Here is a 20,608-nt window from a genome sequence, read left to right on the forward strand (position 1 = left end):
CCCCTTCGGGCAGGCATGGGGCAGGGGGGCCCGTCGCCACTGGGGAGAGAGTGCAAGGCCGGGCTACTCCAAGTGCAAGGCCCCGGCGCCGGACCGGCGGGGTCTCGGGTGCGTCTCTCTGGGCAGGTCTCGGACCGGAGCACCATCTGCTCAAAGTCGGCGTCCACGCTGCCGCCGCACTTCTGCGTCATCAGCTCCCCAGCGCGCGCGTGCCTTGGGGGCGGGGGGGGGTCGGGGGAGGGTGGCGAGCGAGGCAGGGCGGTGAGGGCGTGAGAGGGCGAGCGCGAGGGCGCGTGCGTGGCGAGGCCGCGCGCGGAGGGAGGCTGTGGCGGGGACGGAGGAGGAGGGCTGTGGCGGGGGGCTGGTCGTGTCGATGGTCGTGCGGCGAGGGCTGTCCTGAGACGGTGCACACACTAATGCACACACTACTGTGCAGCTCGACGCCTCTCTCCCGCGCGCCTGTGCATCTGGCGGAGGCACTGCTGGTAGCGCGAGCGGGGAAGGGTGGCCGGGTCGCGCGCGATGAGCACGAAGCGGGCGCTCGGCATCAGCCGGTGCGCCAGCGTCGGCACCACGTCGACCAGCCCCGACACCCTCGACCCCTTGCGGCGCGTGTGCGTGTAGCCGGCGCTCTTCTCAAACGTGAGCACGCGCCCAACCTCCGACCGGAGCACCGGGAAGAGCGACGCGTAGCGCGGCCAGGCGGAGGCGAGGTCGGCGATCACGCGGGCCTGCACCGCGGCCGGGCTCTCCTCGGCGAGCGCCCGCCCGCCCGCCCGCTTTCCCCTGCCCTGCTGCCGCTGTGGCACGCCGCCGGCCGCGCCAAACAGCTGATTAAAGAATTGCGTTTCTCTCTCTGTGGTGACGCGCATCGCCGGGTGCGAGGAGAGCCAGCCCCGCATCTCCTCCGTGCCCGCCTTGGCCATCCCGATGATCACGAGCGACGGAAGACAGAACACGTAGTCGCCAGGCGTCGCGGTCGTGGCGGCTTGGCACGGCGGGCACGAGCAGGTGCGCAGCCGGCCCGTGGGAGGGCGCGCGGTGTCTGCCTCGAGGCAGCTGCCCGAGTCAATCTCGCCGTGCCAGAAGGCGGATGATGACCCGGAGACGTTGTACAGTGGGAAGCGAGTGAGCATATGTTGTCGATCCTGTGTGAGACGCTCAGACGCTGTTATCGACAAAAACAAAACACGCCGCTGGCATATCTTGGATACCTAACCTATCTTGGATGTAGCTTAAGGTGGGGAGTCTGTCTGGGTGCCAGTCTCGAGTCTGGGACACTTCACAGATCTTCATTCTAGGGTGTGAACAGAGGTGGAGATCGCCAAGCCAACGCTCTCGATCCGCTTGAATGCGTGTCGCGTCGTGTCCGCAGGTGAGAGGTGGAGACACTTTAGGTCGGCTCTCGCGGCCTCGCGCGCTCTTGTTCTCGCGCGCTCGGCCGCTCGCTGTTGCGCAGCTCCAGCGTCCAGGTGTGGGCCGCCTAGACATATCCGCGCCCAAATCGGAATCACCCAGAGGCAAGCATGCGCGTCTATCTACGTGGCTGGGTTCAAGAGAATGGTAGGAAAATGGAGGGACCACTTGACGGTCGCGGCCTTCCGACTCGCGCCTCCGCTTAATGGCACTGACGAAAGTTGACTGAGGCGGTTGTCAGGAATCATCATACGGATCACATGGTGGCTCTTTCATGACGGGAGAGACCGCCCGACCACTCCTCTGGGTGGCACTGCCACCGGTGTTGCTCGACGACGACGTCCTGTCGACAGCGTGCCGACAGCGACACACACAGACCCTGTGGGACGCGTCGAGTATCGACCTCTACTGCTTACCCAGCCTTCGAGTGTATCCTGGCTGTGGTCCCACACCCACTGGTGTCCATCTCAGAGACCGCCCAGTGGAGGTCATGAGACATGAGGGTCGATGGGAGTGCCAACCCCACCACAATGCCTAACGAGACCCAGCCCAGTAGATGCACTCTCCTTTTGAAGCTGAACGAGACACAAAGACAAACCTCAAACGTAGAAACACCGGGTACTGGCCGCGCGCGCTACAGCGGCGGAAAGGGGAGAGCCGACTGAGAATTCTCCGCCGGCGTCCTCGGGTCGCGACCAGCCCGGCGCCGGTCTTTGCTGCCCTTTGCGTGATCGGCCCCGCGCGACCCGGCCCGCCCCCACCGGAGCGTGGCCGCCTCCGCGCGCGCCGCCGCCACGCGCGTCGCTTGCAGCTGTCGGCGCGACTCGTTGAGCTGCCGCTGCAGCGCTGGGCTCGCGTGCGACTCTGCGAGCGCGAGCTCCGTGCGGAGCGAGGCGACCGAGGCGAGCGCCGCGTCCCGCTCGGTCAGCGCGACGACGATGCCGTCCTGCGTCGCCGCGCGCAGCCCGGTGGCCAGCTCCTCCGCGTGCTCGGCGCGCCTCGCCGCGTAGCGCCCGTCGGCGCGCGCCTCGTCGAGCCGCTCCATCGCGCTCGCCGCGCGGGACCAGGCCTCCTCCTGCTCCTCGCGCACCGCCGCCGCCTCTCGGCGAGCGTCCGCCTGCGCACGGGCGCGGGAGCGGGAGCGGGGCCCATCAGCGGCGCGAGGCGAAGGACACCCCCCCCCCCCCCCTCTCCCGCCGAGGCAACCCGCTCCCGCCGAGGCAACCCTCCACCGCGCGCGCCTGGAGCTCGTCGATGAGCCTGCGCGCCTCCGCCGCGCCGGCCTCGTGCTCCTCCGCCGCCCGCGCCGCCGCCGCCCTCACCTCGGCCAGCTCGGTTGTGAGCGCCTCCACCTTGTCTCCGTGCGCCGAGATCGCCTCCAGCGCAGCCTCCAGCTCCGCCTCGCGCGCGCCGAGATTCTCTCTCAGCGCCGACGCCTCGCGAGCAAAGCCCTCGGCGCGCCGGCCCGCCGCCTCCGTCGCGGCCACCGCCTCCGCCTCCTTGCGCCGCGCCGCATCGGTCTGCGCACGCTGCTCGCTCGCCTGCCCCTCTGCCGCGGCGGTTGCGGCGGCAGCGCGCGTGGCAACCTCCGCCATCTCTCGGCCCTTCTCGGCGAGCTCGTGCCTATGGGCGAAGAGGGGCGGCGCCTCGAAGGGGGCTGCGGCGTCGCTGCCTCCGCATCGCCCTCGTCGCGCGCCCGAGCCGCGCCCGCGCCTCCTGCATCTCGAGCAGCAGCTGCGCTCCCTCGGCGTGCGCCGCCGCGCGAGCCTCGGCCGCCGCCGCGGCGGCCGACCCCTCCAGCGACTGGCACTTTGCCCGCGCGGCGCGGAGCTCCTCGGCCAGAGTCGCCTAACCCGCCCGCACCGCCGCTCACTCCCACCACCCACCCCTCCTGCGGGGCTCCTCGGGCGAAGCGGCCCGCCTCGTGCGCCGCGGTGCCCCGCCCGCCGCCAGGCCGGACACCGTCGCGAAGCTTGGCCTGCGCGTCGCGGAGCTGCGAGCGGAGGGAGTCGATCTCGCGCTCGTGCTGCCTCAGCGCCGACGCCTGCACCGCGAGCACCTACGAGGGCGCGACACAGAGCCGGTGCGTGCACGACTCGTGGCCTCCTCACAGCCGCCGCCACGGGGCGGTCGCCGAGCGGGACGGCGGCGGTGTCTTGCCGCGCGACGCGGACTCTGCCGACGCCGCTGCCACTGCGGCGGCGGCGCGCGCCTCGGCTGCCGCCGCCGCCTCTCGCGCCGCCGCCTCGCTCGACGCTGCAGCGGCAAGCTCCGCCCGCAAGGACTCGCCCTCCGCCCGCAAGGAGTCGGCCTCTGCCCGCAAGGACTCGGCCTCCGCCCGGAAGGACTCGGCCTCCGCCCGGAAGGACTCGGCCTCCGGCGAAGCGCCTGGCGGCTCTCCGGCGGCCGGCGCCTCGCGCACCGCCGCCGCGAGCTCCTCGTGCGCAGCCGCCTCGGCCGCACGCGCAGCCTCGGCCTCCTCCCGCGCGCGCTTCGCCTCCGCCTCCGCCCGCGACGTGTCAGCGGCCGCCTCGGCCGCGGTGGCGCTTGCGGCGGCGGCGGCCTTCTCCGCGCTGCTTGCCGCCTCCTCCAGCTGCTGCTGCTGTCGGCGCACCGTCTTGAGCTGTGCGCCCAACTCAGCCTCGCGCGCGAGCGCCTCGGAGAGCTCGCGCCGCGTGTCGCTCTGGCGCGCCGCCGACGCCGCGGCGTCCTCGTTCAGCCTACGGAGAGCGACAAGGCGCCGCTCAGAACAGCCTCCCGGGCCGCCTCAGCTGTGGCAACCAAGCGGGCAAACGGGCGCCTCTCGGCTCGCGCCTCGCCGAGCTCGGACGCCAGAGTGCGCAGCTGCGCTCGCAGCGCCTCGATGTCCGCCTCGTGCGAGGCAGACGCCGCCGCCGCCGCCGCCGCCGCCGCTCGCGCCTCGGACGCGTCCGCTTCGAGTCGCAGGGCGGACTCGTGCGCCGCCGACCGCGAGCGCCGCAGCTCCTCGGCGGTGGCGTCCCGCTCGCGTGCGGCGCCCCGTGCGCGCTCCTCGCTGGCGGCGCGAGCGGCGCGCTCCCGCTCCAGCTCGCCGTCGAGCGTCGCCACACGCTGGCCGTGCGCAACCGCCTGCGCACCGAGCTCCTCCCTCGCCGCCGCCGCCGCCGCCTCTGCGGCGCCCACTCGGGCGGTGAGGTCGGCCTGGAGCTGCTGCCGCTGCAGCTGCGCCGACGCCGCGCCGCGCTCCGCCGCCTCGACCGCCGCCGCCGCCCTCGCCTCCGCCTCGGCCCTCGCCGCCTACGGCCGTGCCTTGGACGTGTCGCGGACGTGTCCCATGGACGTGTCCCGAGGACGTGCCCTCGCCGCCGCCTCGGCCGCGGCGGCCTCGGTAGCGGCCCTCGCAGCCGCCTCCCTCGCAGCGAGCAGCTCCGCCGCGGCCGTCTCCGCCGTCGCAGAGGCACGAGCCACGTCCGAGGCACATCCTCGCGCGGCGGAGGCGGCGGCGGCTGCCGCGGCCGCAGCTTCCGCCGCCGCCGCCACCTCCGCCGCCCGCGCCTCTGCCGCCTGCGCCTGCTCTGCCCTCGCCTCCGCCGCCTTCGCCCGCGCCTCCTCGCCCGCCGCGTGCGACGCTGCACTCTCGAGCCGCGCGCGCAAGTCCTCTCTCTCGGAGCGGAGGGTGGCGACGTCGGAGCGGAGGGAGGCGATCTCGCGCTCGCTCTGCTGCAGCGCACGGGCCTGCGCCACGAAGGCAGACCGCGGGTGGCCGGCCGGCTCGCTGGACCTGCCCAGCTCGCTAGACCTGCCCCGGCTCGCTGCGCTGTGCGAGGCGGCAGCCTCTTCGGCGCGGGCCGCTCGCGCCTCTGCCCTTTCTGCCGCCTCGACCGCCGCCGTCTCCCGAGCGGCCGCCTGCGTCAGGGCCGCCTGCGGGGAGGGCGGCGCCCGGGCTGAGGAGGGCGCGGGGGGGAGCACCACGCGCGCGGAGCGCGGTCGGTGCCTCCGCCTCGCCGAGCTTCCATATCTCCCCATATCTCCCCATATCTCCCGCGGTAGGTGCCTCCGCTTCGCAAAGCTTCTCGTCGAACCTTGCCCGCAGCTCCACCGCCGCCGCCTCGGCTGCCGCCGCCTTTTCGTTGGCTGCCGTCATCGCCTGCCCCGTCTCGGCAGACACCGGGGAGGGGGTGCTCCGTGCCGCCACCTGCGCCACACAGCCGACCCTCTGTCTGTCTATCTCTCTACGCGCCACACGCCCGACGTCTCACGAGTGGCGTCGCGTGCTTGCACCGAGGAGCTGTCGCGGAGCTATCGCGGAGCTGTCGCGGAACGGAGCTGTCGTGGAGGTGTGTCGTGCGCGGCGCGCGCCTCGAGCCGCTGTCGCAGCTCCGCCGCTGTATCTCGGCTGTATCTGGGCTGTATCTCGGCTGTATCTCGGCTGTATCTCGCCTCGAGCCGCTGTCGCAGCTCCGCCTCGCGCGCCGCCGCGACACGGATTGCGCCGCGCGCGTCCTCGAGCTCCGCCTGAGTGCGGAGGGCGCGGCTGAGCGAGGCCGCGGGCGAGGGTGTCTCCTCTCCACGGCTGCACGACGAGGCCTCGTGCGCAGCTCCGGCGGCCGCCGCCGCCGCAGCCGCCCTCCTCCTCGCAGACGCTAGCTCCTCGCGGAGCGCCGACTCCGAGGCGGAGGCAACGGCCGCCGCCTCCCTCGCCGCGGCTAGCTCTCGCCGCAGCGCCTCCTCGACCTGCGGTCGGCGAGACGCGAGGGCGACACACTCGTGACGGGAGGGGCGTAAAACTTGTTGTGTGGTGTGTGATGTATAATGTGTGTGTGCTACGCGCGTGCTGTACCACCTCCCGCGCAGCCGCCACTGCGGCCTCGGCCTCCTCCTCGCGCGCATCGAGCCTACGCGGTCGGAGAAGGACCTGCTTCGCTCCCTCCACAGGGCCAGCCCGCCCTCCAGCCGCATCGCGAACCGAGCCATCGCCGCCGACGCCATTGCCCAGCCGTCGCCCTCTGCACTCACGGGCGCAATGCGGGCTGCAACCCGGGCGGCCGCCTCCCGGTCGGCCTCGTCGAGCGCCGGCCCCTCCTGCGGCGTCGGCGTCGAGCCAAGCGTCTCTGCAGAGCGCAGCCAGGGCGGTGTCACGGGTCGCTCCTCCGAGGGCGACGGATGCCCAAAGGCCCGCCGCCGGATGTCGGCCAGTTTGGTACCCGAGCCGCTGGTGGCTGCGGCGCGCGCCCGCACGTGCTGGGCAACCAGCTGGCCGACCACGGAGGATGACGAGTCGAGCCTGTTCAAGCCGTCGTCAGCAGCCGCAGCCTGCCGCGTCCTGGCCTGGCGCTCGCGCACGAGCGCCGCCTGAAGCTCGTCCCTCTCAAGACTAACGGCGGTACGCGCCTGGCCTTCTTTGACCAGCTCGGCGTCCAGCTCGAGCACGCGCTGTGCCAGACCGCGCCGGCCGTCGGGCGGTGGCATTATGCGCTGTGAATCACTGCATGTGTATGCCGTTGCACGCGCATGAACGGTGGGAGTGCAGCGCCGGCGTGAGGAGGAAGAAAAACGACTCGGCGCCGCAGCACACTCAGCCGAAAACGCCAAAAGGACGCGCGACATGCAATGTGTGGAGATGTGCGGTGTGAGCAATCGCCGCCCGTATTCGTGTACATACGCTCGTAAGAACGTAACTCGTAAGGCTAACACGATGACACAACCCACAGGAATAAATACTTGTGTCGCTAATGTTCGAACAAGCGGTCGTGTCGTGCACCTCGGGTGTTGGGGAGGTCGTTGGAGCCGCTCAGGACCATTTTGGGGGCGCAATTCGCCTCGTTTCCCTTGAACACGCGGTTTCGCCCCCTCGGGAGCGCCCACATAATCGCGCGCCCCCCCCTGTGGCGACGGTCTCGCGCACCTGCGCCAGACCCCACCGCACTAGCTACATAGATCGTCAGCAGTAGGCGTGCTCAGAGCCCGGATTTGGGCCCATTCGCCAGAGGGCTCGAGAATGGCGCCCGGCAACGTGCAGCTGCAGGCCAGAGGGCGTGAGGTGAGGCCGAATCCGCAGTCGCACGAGCACCGCTGCCCCCAGCGATGATCATGCATGGAGTGGCACGGCGGATAGGCCCGCCTGCGAGCGTGGAAGACAGTCGCGGGGCGTGAGGTCTCAATGTATCGCAGGCTAGGACCGGAGACGGCGGCGCGGGAGAGGGAGGGAAGCGTGAGCGGCGGGCGATGAGAGTGATTTCCCCGATCTCGCTAAAAATGGCCTAGTCCCCTCACGGGGGGCCGGGCGAGCACGCACCTCGCGTCTGGGCGCGAGTCGACGAGTGGTCGCCGAGAGATCGCCGAACCACGTTTCGAGTGCGCGCGCACACAGCACAGCTGCGGGTTGTAACTCGACTGCCGATCGCGCGTGCGGGATCTGAATGGAGCTCGCTGGCGCCAGTGCACGGTGGCAGGGACTGGAGGCTCGGCCGAAGGGGAAGAGCAGTCCTCAATCGTCACGTAGAGGTCGCTGGGCTGGATCCATCGAACTGCCACACACCTGGAGCGGAGGCACATCAGGTCTTGCGGCACGCTCTCCGACAGATGCATGCCTTTTGAGCAATTCCACGCGCCTCCACCGTCGCGTAGTACGCCAGCGGCACGCCGGTACGCCTACGAGTCGTGCGCGCTCGGCAGTAATCGGCGTTGAGACTGCCTAGCGCGCACATCTAGAGCGCCGAGTTGCCTTGCCGCGGGGTAACCGGCTCAAAGAGGTGGGGTTCGAGCGGCGCCTGAGCGCGTGGGAATGCGTAGTGGGCTTGGAATGAGACGCCTGGCGTACATCGGGCTCGGACGGTGTCTGTTGTGAGCTCACCGCTCGACGCACAAACCAGGCTCTTTAGGCGCCCGCCAACTGGCCTCACGGTCGAGAGAGCGGAACGCGGCTCGCCGAACAGCAATACACGTGGCCGCACTACTGTAGAGGTACGAACAGGTATGCAGATCGCGGCGCGCCGACTACTGGCACGGCGTCAGCGCCAAATTGACCAAGGGCTCTGCTGGCCTGTGCCACTCGCCGCCCTTCGGGCTCACACCACGGCTGGCCATCGCGTGAACAGGACGTGCCCTTCCGTTTTAAGGCAGTTCAATACCTTCCCCACGGGACACCAGGTCGATATCCGGCTAAACCACACGACCCCGAGAAACGCATAAGCCGCCCCGGCGCCGCCTCCGATTCCGGCCGTATCGGCCATTTCGCTGGGGCGGCTTATGCGTTTCTCGCCAAAATGGTAAAGATGTCGAGCCAAAGCTGTCGACGCCGAGTTCGGCACCCGATTCGCCTTAAAACTGAAGGAGGGGGCGCGGCTCGGAGATGGCAAGGCACGGCGAGTGCAAACGTGCGGCTATTATGACGCTTTTAGGGGCTCCAAAACCTCCTTTTCAGCGGTAAGCGCCACCTGGCACCTCGCGCCGTGCCCCCCAGCCGCGTGTGCGATCGCCCACGGATCCGGGGCGGGGGATGGGAGCCCGAAACGTCCACACAAGTATGCTCGGAGGCTCGTCAGAATGGTTTTTCAAGCGTTGTGTCATCGTGGGCTAAGGGGCATCTCAGACACGTGCTGTGACCTTTGTTGATGCACGAGCGACGTGTATTGTGTGGAGTGGTGGTACATGGACACACACATTGAAATATGAAATACACACGACAGAGCTCAGAGGCGCACATCCACAGCGCAGCTCTAAAAACAGCTCTCCGCAACGGGGCGATGCGCTATCACTGCTCCTCCGCCCCCGCCACCGCGGCCAATTCCTCCTCGGAGGCCTGCCCAAAATGGCGGCCGGCGATGCAGATGATGGTCGACAGCGCCGCTGCCTGCTCCACCACCGCCGCCTCCTCCTCGGCCGCAGGCCCCGCGCCGCTCGCCGCGCCGGCGCCGCTCGCGCCGCCGACGAGCGATGCGCGCATCTCGGCGCAAGTGCGGAGCAGCGCGCGGAGGGCCGCCGCGCTCTCGGCCGGGAGGACGGGCTCCAGGCGGAGCATCAGCGCGTACATCCAGCGCGCCAGCGGCTGCGAGAGCGCCGCGTCGCGCGAGAGGCGCGCGTGCAGCGCCTGCAGGACGACCACCGCCGCTCGCTGCTCGAGCCGGCAGACCGCCGAGAGGCGCGGCCACTCGCCGCCGCCGCCGCCGCCGCCGCCACCGCCATTCGCGGGCGGGCCCACGCAGAAGGCCTGCCACGCCTCCGCGTCGGAAATCGCCGGCATCGCCGGCGGAGAGGCGTCGCCCGCCGCGAGCACGGCGCCTGGGGCGATTGTGGCGAGGCGGCTCGACAGAGCGCGAAAGTCGGCGAGCAGCTCGTCCTCCCAGTCTCGACTCGGCACCCAGGCGGCGGGCGAGGGCGGCAGGGGCCGCGCGAGCGCAGCCACAGTGGGCCTCAAGGCCGGGTCGGAGGCCGGCCCGTCCTCAGGCGGCGGAGGCTCAGCCCGAACCACGTCCGGAAGCTGACGCGCCTGACGCCGGACACGCCGGAGGTACTCGAGCCCGTCGGCCGGCGGTGCCGCCTGCGAAGCCGCGTCGGACGGCTCCTCGGCATCGTCGCCCAGTGGAAAGGCGGGCTGCTGCAGCCGCTCATCGTCAGCGTCGGCGGCCGCCGCGTAGACTAGCGCCATGAAGGACCACCTCGGAGAACTTCCTTCTCAGAGAGAGAACGGGGTCGACACAGGCAGCTCTGATGGGTCGCGCTTCTCACCACACTAGGCACGTGGTCGGCGCGCTGCCACACCGCGACGTCAAAAGAATTTAAACAAGCCAACTCTCTCTCACAGCACACAGGCTCGACACAGGTGTGAACTGGCGCGTGCTAGTACTCAAAAGAATTTAAACACACTCTGTCTCGTCAAAGAATTTTAGAACGTTCGTACCGCCTCAGCGGAGCTCGGAATAGGACCGCCGCAAGCGGCGTGGCGTGGAGCGGTTGAGCATCCCTCCGGGGGCCCCTCTGCGCCGGGGAGGCGTTGTTGGAGGCTAGGACGCAAGCGTCCGTGCCCCTTTTCAAACTCGGGGCCCACTCCGCTACGTTACGCGGGCTCCGACCCGAATTTGGAGGGCCTAAAAGTTTAAGGTGTTGCTGCGCAAAAGGGGTCGGACACAGGGCGCAGCTCATGCTAAGAGCTAGAAGGGGAGCTAGAGAGAACGACTACCCTGTCCCGTTATTGCGTACACCAACACCACACAAAAGCTCTCTCTCTCCTGTCCTCACTCACTCAGAGGGGGGTCACGCAACTACCGAGTCTCTCGACTAGCTGCCACGTTGCCTACCGAGAGCGGATCTCCTCCTGCTCCGCAAGGAGGGTGGCCAACGCTAAAGTCTTGCCGGAGCCGCCGGGCGTGTTGACGACTTGGAGAAGGTCGCCCCCTGGGTAGTCGACGGGCCCCCGGGGGCGACGGGGGTGCTCTCGCGGGGGGTCCCCCCAGTCAAGGGGGTCTGGGGCGCAGCCCCAGGTAGCCCGCCGCAGGCGCCGATTTTTTGGGGCTTTTTTGACTGATTTTCATGACACATGAGGTGTTGCTACTATTTTGGGACCAGTTGAAGCCTAAAAATGGCTACAAATACAGCCACAGCAGCTGCTAGTCGTGAGCTGCTACTGTGTGGCAGAGCCCAGAGAGAGGGCTTTCAGGAGCACTATTCAGTTTGATCCAGCTCAATGTTGCGGAGTAGTAACACTGTTCCGTTACCGTGAGCGGCCGGCGGCCGGCGGCGGCCGGTGGCGGCACGCGGAGCACTCCGTGAGCGCGGTGACGGGTGCGGACGAGCGAATGAGAGGTCCCTTTCAGTGAGAGATAGGCAGCCCTGGTCTCTAATAACACATCTTCCACAGATAGCGACCTCTCATTCGCTCGTCCGCGCCCGCCACTGCTAGTCGGGACACTCCCGGCGTGCGGCCCGGTCCCGGTCGTCACTCCGGTTGCTCGTGTTCACACCGTCAGAACTCAGCTCCGCTAAGGATCCAGCGTCTGAGACTTGGGAATCTTACACAACTTTTGTAGTAGAGCACAATGGCACCCTTGCATCAAGTGCATCACTTCATTAATAGACCGTAATAGAGGTCCCCGTTTTCGGCCGCCGCGGCCGGAGAGCACCCCCGTCGCCCCCGGGGGCCCGTCGACTACCCAGGGGTCGCCCTTGTACTTGTACTTGTAGAGATGCTCGATCGAGGGGGTGCTTTGTGGGGCGGTGCGCAGCCAGGCCAGCAGTGAGGGGAGGCGCACCCTCACTCTCCTCGGTTGCAGAGAGGGTCGCGACAGCAGTCCTCGGGCGAGCCGACGCGCATGTCCAACCAGTGCTGGGACTCGTTGTGACGGCAGACGCCGGCTGCCTCTCTCCACGCTTCTGCAGCGTCCTTCCTTCTTTGCCCGTGCATGGGCTCGATCCGATTCCGCAGCGTGTCGTCCCCAGCGGCGGTGTTGCGCGGGAGGCGGCCGCGGGCACGCTGGGCTCGATCAGCTTTCCCTAGCACGAATTTGGCGGCGGTTTTGGCTTCAATTTTACGAATGTCTTGGCACCAGCTGAAGGCTTGCGTCCGTCCACGGCCCAGATCGCACAGTTTCTACGGTATTCGGATTTTGCTATTTGTTCGTGTGGGGGTATATTGCAGATTTGTCAATGGTACCGCGTCTGCGACGCGGGCGCCTTGCGGGCAGAGCCCTTAGGCCACCCTTTATATCTTGCGCGGTCAAAACTCCCTCGCACGACACTAGGCACGGGACTGGCGCGCACTGGCACTCACACAGGAAAGAATTTTACAGCAAAACTCCCTCGCACGACACTAGGCACGGGACTGAAAAGAATTTTAGCACGCGCACAGCACGATTACGCGACAGACAAGGCGCGGGCGACGGCTTCCTCAGAACGACTCCCACTCCGGCGCCCGCCCCGCACTGACCGCACCCCTCAAGCGGGTCAGAGCTTTCTTTCTTGCTCGTATAGCCCGATCCCGATCATCCGGCCCGCTGGGTGCGCTTCTTAGCTACCCGGCTCTCTGGGTGTGAGGCTGCCGACTTGCACTCCAACCAAGTGGCTCTAGTTCCCGGACAAGAATTTGCGGAGCGCTGAGACCTGAGTGCTGAGAGGCCCCATTGGCATTTTGCCATTCCTTCTTCCCCTTCTCCTGCTCTTTCTTGGCGTGTTTCTAGGTGTATGGAGGAGAACGACTTCCAAGGAGGTCGAGAAAAGACGAGAGAGGGAGAGGGAGAGATGTATATAGCGCGGTAATTGTAACCAGATTGTAAAACTTTTAGCAAAGAGACTATAAAGTAGAAGTCAGTCAGATATCGAGTGTCGGCGCGAGTGCAGCCTGACGGAGTGCAGTGCTCTAGTGGCAGAAAAAGGGCTTTTCACCGTCGACATAACACTGACCCAACCACCCATCATTCCACACGCACGATGCGACAGGACACCGCCTCACGGCTCACGCCGCGAGCCAGCTCTCGCCATTGTACTCCCCGCCGCCGAGTAGCCTCGCCGCCGCCGAGTTGCGCGCCGCCGTCGCGCCGCGTCCACCTCGCCTCGCCGCTTGCTGCAGCCGCGCCGCGCCGCGCGCTCTGGTCCGCGCGCAGCGGCCGCCGCGGCCGCTCGCGCCGCCATCGGCGGACGAGGCGCAATGCAGCAGCCGGCACTCGAGCAGCTGCAGCGCGTGCCGATACACGGTCAGATCGTTGGCACTTTCCCGTGCGAGCTTGGAGAGCGTCTCTGGCTGGGCGGGCGGGTAGGCGGAGGAGTCCACCGGCCGTACGTGCGCGCGGCTTGCGGCGGCGACGTCGAGGCCGCCAAAGAAGCTCGGTAGCTGCAGTGTGAGCAGCTGGAGCGAGTCGGCCAGCCGCTCGAGCACGCCGACCCACAGGTAGCGATGCCGGAGGTTGTGCAGCGCCCGCGCGAGCGCGGCTCTCCTTGCCGCCGCGGGCGCGGGGTCGGCAACCTTGCACACAGCGGCCTGCCCGCAAAAGTAGCGCGTGATCGTGCCGACCGCCGGCTGCGGCTCGACGCTCGCATACACGGCGTCCACGCCGGTCGAGCAGAGCGGCGACGAGTTGCTCGGCTGCCAGGCGGCGCGACAAAAAGGCTTGTGCGTGCGGCAGATGCAGTCGCGCCAAAAGTAGAAGGCCGATACCTGCATGCTCAGCGGCTCACGCAGCATGTTGATGTAGACCGGCCGCAGCGAGTTGCTGCCGAGCTGCGCAAAGTCGACGAAGTGGAGGTGCCGGTCGTAGAGCACGCGGCGGCGGCTCGCGAGTTCAGTGATCAGGCGGGCGAAGCGGCGCTGCTCGCCCTCGCTGATGGAGCAGTTGACGTAGTCATGCGAGCGCCGGAACTGGAAGCCGCACCGGCGCGACTGGTTGCGGATTATGTGCTCCAGCGTCGTCGATCCGCACTTTGGGACGCGATTGAAGACGACGGCTCGCAGACCAGGCTCTGGCGCGCAGCGCGCGCAAACCTCGGTGGAGAGCGGGAGGGTGGAGCTGGCCATCGTTTCGACGCGAGTCCGAGCTCCGACGGCCCGCGGCGGGCGGCGGCGCATTCCGTGGTTCTCGATGTGACTCTGCTGCCACGACCCACGTGTGAGGCGAGTGACACTACGGGTGTCTCTTACCTCTCTCTATAGCTGCCTCACACTGCACTAGTGCCTACATTCCAGACAGTGACTCTCCTCACACGCGCTCACGAGCAAACTCACCCGCCAGACGCCCTCTGGCTCTGCGTCGAGGGCCCACGAGCCGCAATCGATCGCGTCGCCTGGCCCGAGGAAGGGTTGCACCTCGTTGCGCCAGTGTGCCTCCGGTGCCTCTAGCGCGAGCTCAACCGGCCGCGCGAGCTCGACGACCCCTCCCGCCTGCCTCTCACGACTCCGCTGGAGTGCCACGCAGAGGCACCAGTCCTCGACGAGGTAGACGAACACCTGCCAGCTTACGAGCTCTGCCGCGCACAAGCGCAGCAGCTGCGCCTGCAGCTGCTGGCGGAGCAGCACCTCCGCCTCGGCCAGCGCCGCCTCGTCAAGAGCGCTCACGCCGAGCTGCTTGTCTGCTTCAGCCACCTCCAGCCACCAGTCGGCCGGGAGCCCGCGAGCCAGCTGGCGATCGATCACGGCGAAGAGCGGCGCAAAGTAAGGGAATCGGATCGCCGTCGTCTGCGATGCGCCGGCGGGCACGGCCGGTGGCGGCGCGAGTGGCCAGTGGAAGCGGCCATGCTCGCCGATGGCGGGAGCAAAGGTGCACGCGAGGCGGACGTTGGCGTGGCCTTGGTCGAAGTGGGTAATGGCGAGGCACGCGCGAGCCAGCGCCGCCGCGAGGGGCTCGAAGCTGCGCAGGAGCGCGTTGGACGGCATCTCGAGCGAGTCGTGTGCGGCCTCCAGGTAGGCCTCCCAAAGGGCGGGCGTCAGCCAGAGCTCGATCGTCGTCTCGCCGTCCGCGTCCCTCAGCCGGAGCGCGGTCTGCTTGAAGCAGCGGAGGAGGTGCTCGGTCCCGCACAGCAGCGCAGCGTGAGCCGCAAGGCGGGGCGTGCGGTGGAGCGACCGGTCGAACAGCCGCGCCAGAGTGGCGACCACCCCGTCGGCGTGCAGCGCCGGCCCGGCCTCCTCCCCCGCCCCTCGCCGCCCGCCCGAGCGCTGCCCGGCGGGCGGCACGTGCTCCGCCACGAAGGCCTCGCACAGCGACACGTGCGGCGTGCCGCGCGCGCAGAGGAGCTCGCCCAGAAGCTCGGGCAGGAAGCCGCAGAGCAAGGCGGCGTGGGGCGGCGGGGCAGCGTGCAACCTGAGCGGCGGCGCCTCCTCCGCCGGCCGTGCCTCCTCCTCCCTCGCCGCGGCCGCGGCCGCCTCGACCCGCCTCTGCGCACCACGCAGCACCTGCTGCAGGTTTGGCGGCGCGACGCCCGAGGCAGTGTGCAGCGCGCTGAGCGACGCGACAGCGCGGGCTGCGCTCTCCGCAGTGAACAGCCCCGCGCCCGGAGGAGGCACCCTGCTGAGGCAGAGCACCACCGGCTGCCTCGGCCGACGCGCCTCCGCCTCGACCGCCGCCGCCTCGCCGTCCGCCCCGTCGGCAAAGAGCTGAGAGAGGTACGACAGCCTCTCCACCAGCCGCAGCACCTGCTCGGGAATGAGCACCAGCCGCCGGCCGTGGTCCGCCACCTCGGCGCCCCGCTCGACGCGCAGCAGGGCGCTTGCATTGACGAAATAGAGCGACCTCATCGACGCACGCACCAGCTGCTCGGAGCGTTGCAAGACAGTCGCGGGAGCCGCCGCACCCGCGCTCGCCATCATCCGGTCAAGGTGATCGCCACCGATTTCGATGAGCGAGATCTGTGCGTACCGCACGGCAGGCCGCGCCTCCGAGCCACGCGCGAGCCGCGCGAGCTCCTCCGTGGCGATGGGCAGCTCAAACTCGGAGCAAAAGAAGGCAAAGTCCTCGAGGGTGAGGAGCATCGTGGCACGGCCGACGTCGGTGTCGATGAATGGCGGCTCGTCCATCGGCGGCGCCGCCGGCGATGCGAGTAGAGACGCGTTGAGGAACGATGAGCTCACGATGGGCAGGAACGATGCCAACGCGAGCCACGAGGCGTCGCCTGCGTTCGTGAACGCGTGCAAGAAGGTGCTCTTACCCGCATTCTGGTCGCCGAGCAGCAGGAATGTGTAGCAGACCGTCTCGCTCTCGTCGCCGCAGCCCGCGAATGGCGAGCTTAACGCGACGAGATCGCTCACCAGCTCGTCGTGCAGATCAGCGTGCGTGAAGGAGGCCCGCTGGATCCAGCACTTCTCGCCGGTCTGCTCGAGCGTCAACTCGGAGGTGCCGCAGGAGCACATTCGGCGACGCTGCTGGCGACGGAGCCGGCGACGCTGTCGGCTCGCGGCGGCGCGACTGGGTCGACCCGCGGCGGAGAGGGGCCGCACAGTGGGCGAGGAGGACGAGGGCCGCCTCTCGCCCGCCTCCCGCCCGCTAAACCGCGAGGTGGGGGCCGGGAGCCGAAAGTGCGCCTGGCTGCAGCGGCGCGGGCGGTTGCGGGTGAGCCACCCTTCGAGGCAAGGACCCCTCCAAAAAATGAAATCGAATATCATCCCTCAAACCAGCTCAGCCATGCCGCCCGCCAAGAAGACGCCCGCCAAGAAGTCCGCCAAGAAGCCGTCCGGCGGCGGCGAGAAGAAGCGCAAGAAGAAGCGCGTCGAGTCGTACTCGTCCTACATCTACAAGGTGCTCAAGCAGGTGCACCCGGACACCGGCATCTCCTCCAAGGCCATGTCCATCATGAACTCGTTCATCAACGACGCGTTCGAGCGCATCGCCGTCGAGGCGGGCAAGCTCGTGCGCTACAACAAGAAGGGCACCCTCTCGTCGCGCGAGATCCAGACCGCCGTCCGCCTCATCCTCCCCGGCGAGCTCGCCAAGCACGCCGTCTCGGAGGGCACCAAGGCCGTCACCAAGTACACGTCCAACGCCTAAGCGGCGCACCACACCCCCCGGTGTTTCTAAACACCACCCTAGATCGCACTGTGTGGCATTTGTGTCCGGTGCACTCTTGTCTCTTCGTCAAGCGGCTTGGGCCTTGCCCTTGGCCGGCCCCCGCTTGCTGCTCTACCCAGACGCGAGCGAGCGTGTAGTGTAACCTTCCAGGATTTTAAGGTGACCGTACACCTGACCGAGAATTGGCTGAAGGTTCACCGTGTGTGTGTGTGTGTGTGTGTGTGTGTGTGTGTGTGTGTGTGTGTGTGTGTGTGTGTGTGTGTGTGTGTGTGTGTGTGTGTGTGTGTGTGTGTGTGTGTGTGTGTGTGCGCTGACCGCTGTCAGTGCGAGCCGCCCTGAATGAACGCCACGAGCGCCGCCGCGAGCGCCATAGCGCCGCAAACGTTGACGAACGAGCGCCGTCAGCAGCGCGTGCACCTCCACCCAAAAGCGGAGGTGCATGAGGAGGTGCAGCCGGCATGCTCTATCAACCCCGCATCCGCGCAGGCGCGATTTGTAAAATTCTTTCTCTCCATCCACGCGTTCGGTTACAGGTCGCGCAGCGTTCGGCGCGATGCCGGAGTGGGAGAATGCGAGGGTGCCCGTGCCAGAGGGCGCGTACCCGCTGTTTCTGACAAACACGACGCAGGCCAACTTCAAGTGCCGTGAGCGCGAGGATTGCACCTCCGCCCAGCCGTACGTCTTTGTCTCCAAGAAGGTTTTCCTCGACGACATTCAGTTCCGCGGCGTCATCTCCGATTTTCATCCGACCAAAAAGTACATTGAGAAATACCCTGACGGAGTGGACGTGCAGGAGGATGGCACGTCAGGGCTGCTGCTCGTCTGGGACGAGGACGAGGACTACGGGCAGAACTTCTACCTTGTGCACTCTGTGGAGCTCAAGGAGGCGGTCGTCGCCAAGTGGGCGGCTGCCGGCGAAGGCGATGCCGCGGGTGAAAGCGGTGGCGCTGGGGCGATGGAGGAGGAGGAGGAGGAGGCGTACGTGCCACCAGTCTCCAAGCCGTGGGTGTCGCTCGGGTCGGAGCAGGAGCTTGAGAACGAGGCTGTGGTCGAGGGGCGCGGCCGTTTCATCTTGCACCTCTCGCGGGCGCGCCGCCTCTTTGGCGCAAAGCCGCGGGCATTCTTCGACCGCGACGCCGACGCCGACCCTTGCATCAGCGAGAATGATTGCCGCCCCTTCACAGACCTGAAGTTTGGAGGGTTGGTTCGCGAGGACCGATCGGTGGGAGTGCAGGCGGTTCCCCTGGTTGCGCCAGCCGCGACTCAAACAAACAGCCGGCGTCAGGTCAATGTGGCGGCGCAATACGACGCGCGCGAGCTGAGTGCGGGAGCACGGAGGGCAACGGAGCGATCCGAGCCCTTCCGCGCATTCCTGCGACGGGTGCGCGCGCCGTGCGAGCAAGCGCTGCAGCAGAACGAGCTCGTCGACATAACAGCCGACGACTTTGCAGAGCTTGCAGACGACGAAACGTCGCTCGGAAAGTCTGACGCGAATCTGCGCGAGCTGCAGCACTTTTCGCACCTCGACTACTGCGTCGACCGCACAATCGCGTGCGCTGACTGGCTCCCCACGCCCAAGGCACTCGTTGTCGGCGTCTCTTGTGTGCAGCGCCTCAGCTTTGAGGAGCGGGTCGCCATCGCCGGCAAGATTCACACCGGGTTCGTGCTGCTGTGGAACTTCTCGGACCCGATCACGCCGCAGATGGTGCTGGAGGCCCCGAGCGACGTACTCTGCTTCCGCTTCTGCCCCACCAACCCTGATTTGGTCGCCGGCGGACTTGCGTCGGGGCAGACGGTCGTATGGGACCTAGCCGCCGCCCGACGCGAGGCGCAAGAGCTGCACGCGGACACGGGCAAGGAGCTCGACAAGCAGGAGGAGGGCTCGAGCGCAGTGGTGGCTCAGCCGGCCTTCCTCTCTCAGGTCGACCTCTCCCACCGGGCTGCGGTCACCGACATTGCGTGGCTGCCATCGGCGCTCGAGGTGTCGGAGAAGGGCAAGATCTCACGCGAGTCTGAGCCTGGCGCGCAGGAGCTCTTTGCCACCACCGCGGCGGACGGGCAGCTACTGTTCTGGGACATCGGCCGCGCGAGGGAGCTGCGGCGAGTCCTGGCCGCGGGCGGGGAGGAGTCGCCAGCAAAGAAGAAGAAGCGCGAGGGCTGGGGCCCCACCCACCGCCTGCCGCTCAAGGCGCCTGCCGCTCAAGGCGGGGCGGAGCTCGCCTGCATCTCGATGGCGCTCAGCGTGCCTGAGGACCCGGCCGCACCGTGCGAGCTCTTTTGCGTCACCGAGGAGGGCGAGGTTGCTCGGGTGAGCCTCGCCAACCCGGGCTCCGAGGCCGCCGAGAGAGGAGTCACCTCAGTGCTGCCCGGGCACTGCTCGCCGTGCACCGCCCTCTGCCGCTCGCCTTTCCACGCGGACGTCTACCTCTCTGTGGGCGACTGGAGCTTCTCGCTCTGGAGGGAGGGCGTCGAGCTACCTCTCTTCAGCTCGCCCTTCGCATCGGCGCTGCTGACGTGCGGCTGTTGGTCACCCACGCGGCCGGCGCTCCTATTCGTTGGCCGTGCGGACGGAGCGGTCGACGTTTGGGACCTCAACGACCGGTCACATGAGCCGTTCCTGTCCGTCGCGGTCACATCCGCCGCGATTACGACGCTCCATATCCACACTGCTGGCACGAAGCAGCTCCTGGCAGTGGGCGATGACCTTGCCGCACTCCATGTGATGGAGGTGCCACGGAGCCTTCGGCGCCGCACAAACAGCGAGAAGGACCAGATGACCAGCTTCCTCGCGCGCGAGCAGCGCCGAGTCGAGTATGTGCAGAAGCGGGCGGGGGCACGCGGCGAGACGGCCAGCACAGAAGCGGCGGCAGCGACGGGTGAGCCGGAAGATGAAGCTGACACGATGGGCGATGATGAGCCGACCGCGACTGACCCTGAGGGGTCTGAGGCGGACTTCCTAGCGATAGAAGCAGCTTTCTTGGAGAGGATGGGCTTGAAGAGATGAACGGACTACAGCAGTACGTATGTAGTATGAGTGGAGCACAGCAGTACCCGCCCGCGCCCCACCCAGAGCACCCAACAGGCGCCTGTCCCAGATTTTGTGATAACACCGCGCCGAGCTGGGCGGCGCCTGCGCAGCGCGCTGGCGGAGTTCTTCGCTTGAAAATAGAAACACGGACGTGGCACCGCATGTTCTCGCGCGCACAAACGCACAGAAACATAGTGTGCGCGCGTTGGTCGCTGTGCCCCACCGATCACGCGCGGAGATTTCCCTCCCGGCGCGCACACACACACACAACACACTATACGCACAGAGCTCCAGAGTGTCGGCCTCCCGCAAGCGTGCGGGTGGCAGCGCGGCGCGCACCGCACTTCCTCGTGACTTCACGTGCGCGCGAGAGAGAGCACACACTACGCCAGCAGCGAGTTCTTCTTGACCATGGCGAGGGTGTTCTTCGATCGCTTGGGTGGCTTGGCCGCGGGAGTGCATGCCGCGCAAGTGAACTTGCCCTGTGGCTTGCCCCGCGCCACGGGACGACGGACGCACGACCGATGGAAGGCCTTTGGGCAGCTGCTGCAGCGCTCAACCATCCCAAAGAGCTCGTCGTTGCACTGTGCGCACCGCTCTGGCATGCTTGCCGCGGTCGCATCGTCGCCGAGCTCCTCGTCAGGGCCGGCGGTGGCTTCGACGGGCCGCTTGTTGCTGGCGGAGACGGCGCCACCCAAACCGG

At 67.9% G+C, this 20,608-nt stretch overlaps 6 protein-coding genes across 6 annotated transcripts in view; 2 read left to right on the forward strand and 4 right to left on the reverse strand.

Annotated features, from left to right (window-relative positions):
- EMIHUDRAFT_448717 (hypothetical protein) overlaps nt 1-1,136 on the reverse strand; it is a gene marked incomplete at its 5' end in the record, with an annotated part of 2,788 nt that extends 1,652 nt beyond the window's left edge. The window contains 2 exons of the mRNA XM_005793557.1: nt 136-182; nt 531-1,136. Of these exons, the coding sequence (XP_005793614.1) occupies nt 136-182; nt 531-1,136 (653 nt within the window). The remainder of the gene's footprint in view (nt 1-135; nt 183-530) is intronic.
- An 814-nt stretch (nt 1,137-1,950) lies between these two features.
- EMIHUDRAFT_448718 (hypothetical protein) lies at nt 1,951-6,864 on the reverse strand (the record flags this gene model as incomplete). Its single annotated transcript, XM_005793558.1, has 12 exons — nt 1,951-2,050; nt 2,481-2,533; nt 2,739-3,039; nt 3,270-3,446; nt 3,702-4,136; nt 4,385-4,565; nt 5,127-5,316; nt 5,495-5,542; nt 5,880-5,910; nt 6,038-6,129; nt 6,236-6,290; nt 6,362-6,864. The coding sequence occupies 12 exons, from the start codon at nt 6,862-6,864 to the stop codon at nt 1,951-1,953; spliced, it is 2,166 nt and encodes a 721-aa protein (XP_005793615.1).
- A 2,284-nt stretch (nt 6,865-9,148) lies between these two features.
- On the reverse strand, nt 9,149-10,042 carry EMIHUDRAFT_97435 (hypothetical protein; the record flags this gene model as incomplete). Its single annotated transcript, XM_005793559.1, has 1 exon — nt 9,149-10,042. One exon carries the CDS (start codon nt 10,040-10,042, stop codon nt 9,149-9,151), a length of 894 nt encoding a protein of 297 aa, XP_005793616.1.
- Nucleotides 10,043-12,841: 2,799 nt separating this feature from the next.
- Nucleotides 12,842-13,897, reverse strand: EMIHUDRAFT_199421 (hypothetical protein; the record flags this gene model as incomplete). The annotated part of the gene is made up of 2 exons (XM_005793560.1): nt 12,842-12,890; nt 13,026-13,897. 2 exons carry the CDS (start codon nt 13,895-13,897, stop codon nt 12,842-12,844), a joined length of 921 nt encoding a protein of 306 aa, XP_005793617.1.
- Nucleotides 13,898-16,484: 2,587 nt separating this feature from the next.
- Nucleotides 16,485-17,054, forward strand: EMIHUDRAFT_351212 (putative histone H2B). Its single transcript, XM_005793561.1, has one exon. It carries the CDS (start codon nt 16,494-16,496, stop codon nt 16,854-16,856), a length of 363 nt encoding a protein of 120 aa, XP_005793618.1. The 5' UTR covers nt 16,485-16,493; the 3' UTR covers nt 16,857-17,054.
- A 376-nt stretch (nt 17,055-17,430) lies between these two features.
- EMIHUDRAFT_97437 (hypothetical protein) lies at nt 17,431-19,881 on the forward strand (the record flags this gene model as incomplete). Its single annotated transcript, XM_005793562.1, has 1 exon — nt 17,431-19,881. One exon carries the CDS (start codon nt 17,431-17,433, stop codon nt 19,879-19,881), a length of 2,451 nt encoding a protein of 816 aa, XP_005793619.1.
- Between the last annotated feature and the right edge of the window lie 727 nt (nt 19,882-20,608).

Source organism: Emiliania huxleyi, assembly GCF_000372725.1.
Source record: "Emiliania huxleyi CCMP1516 unplaced genomic scaffold EMIHUscaffold_10, whole genome shotgun sequence".
NCBI lineage: Eukaryota > Haptophyta > Isochrysidales > Noelaerhabdaceae > Emiliania > Emiliania huxleyi.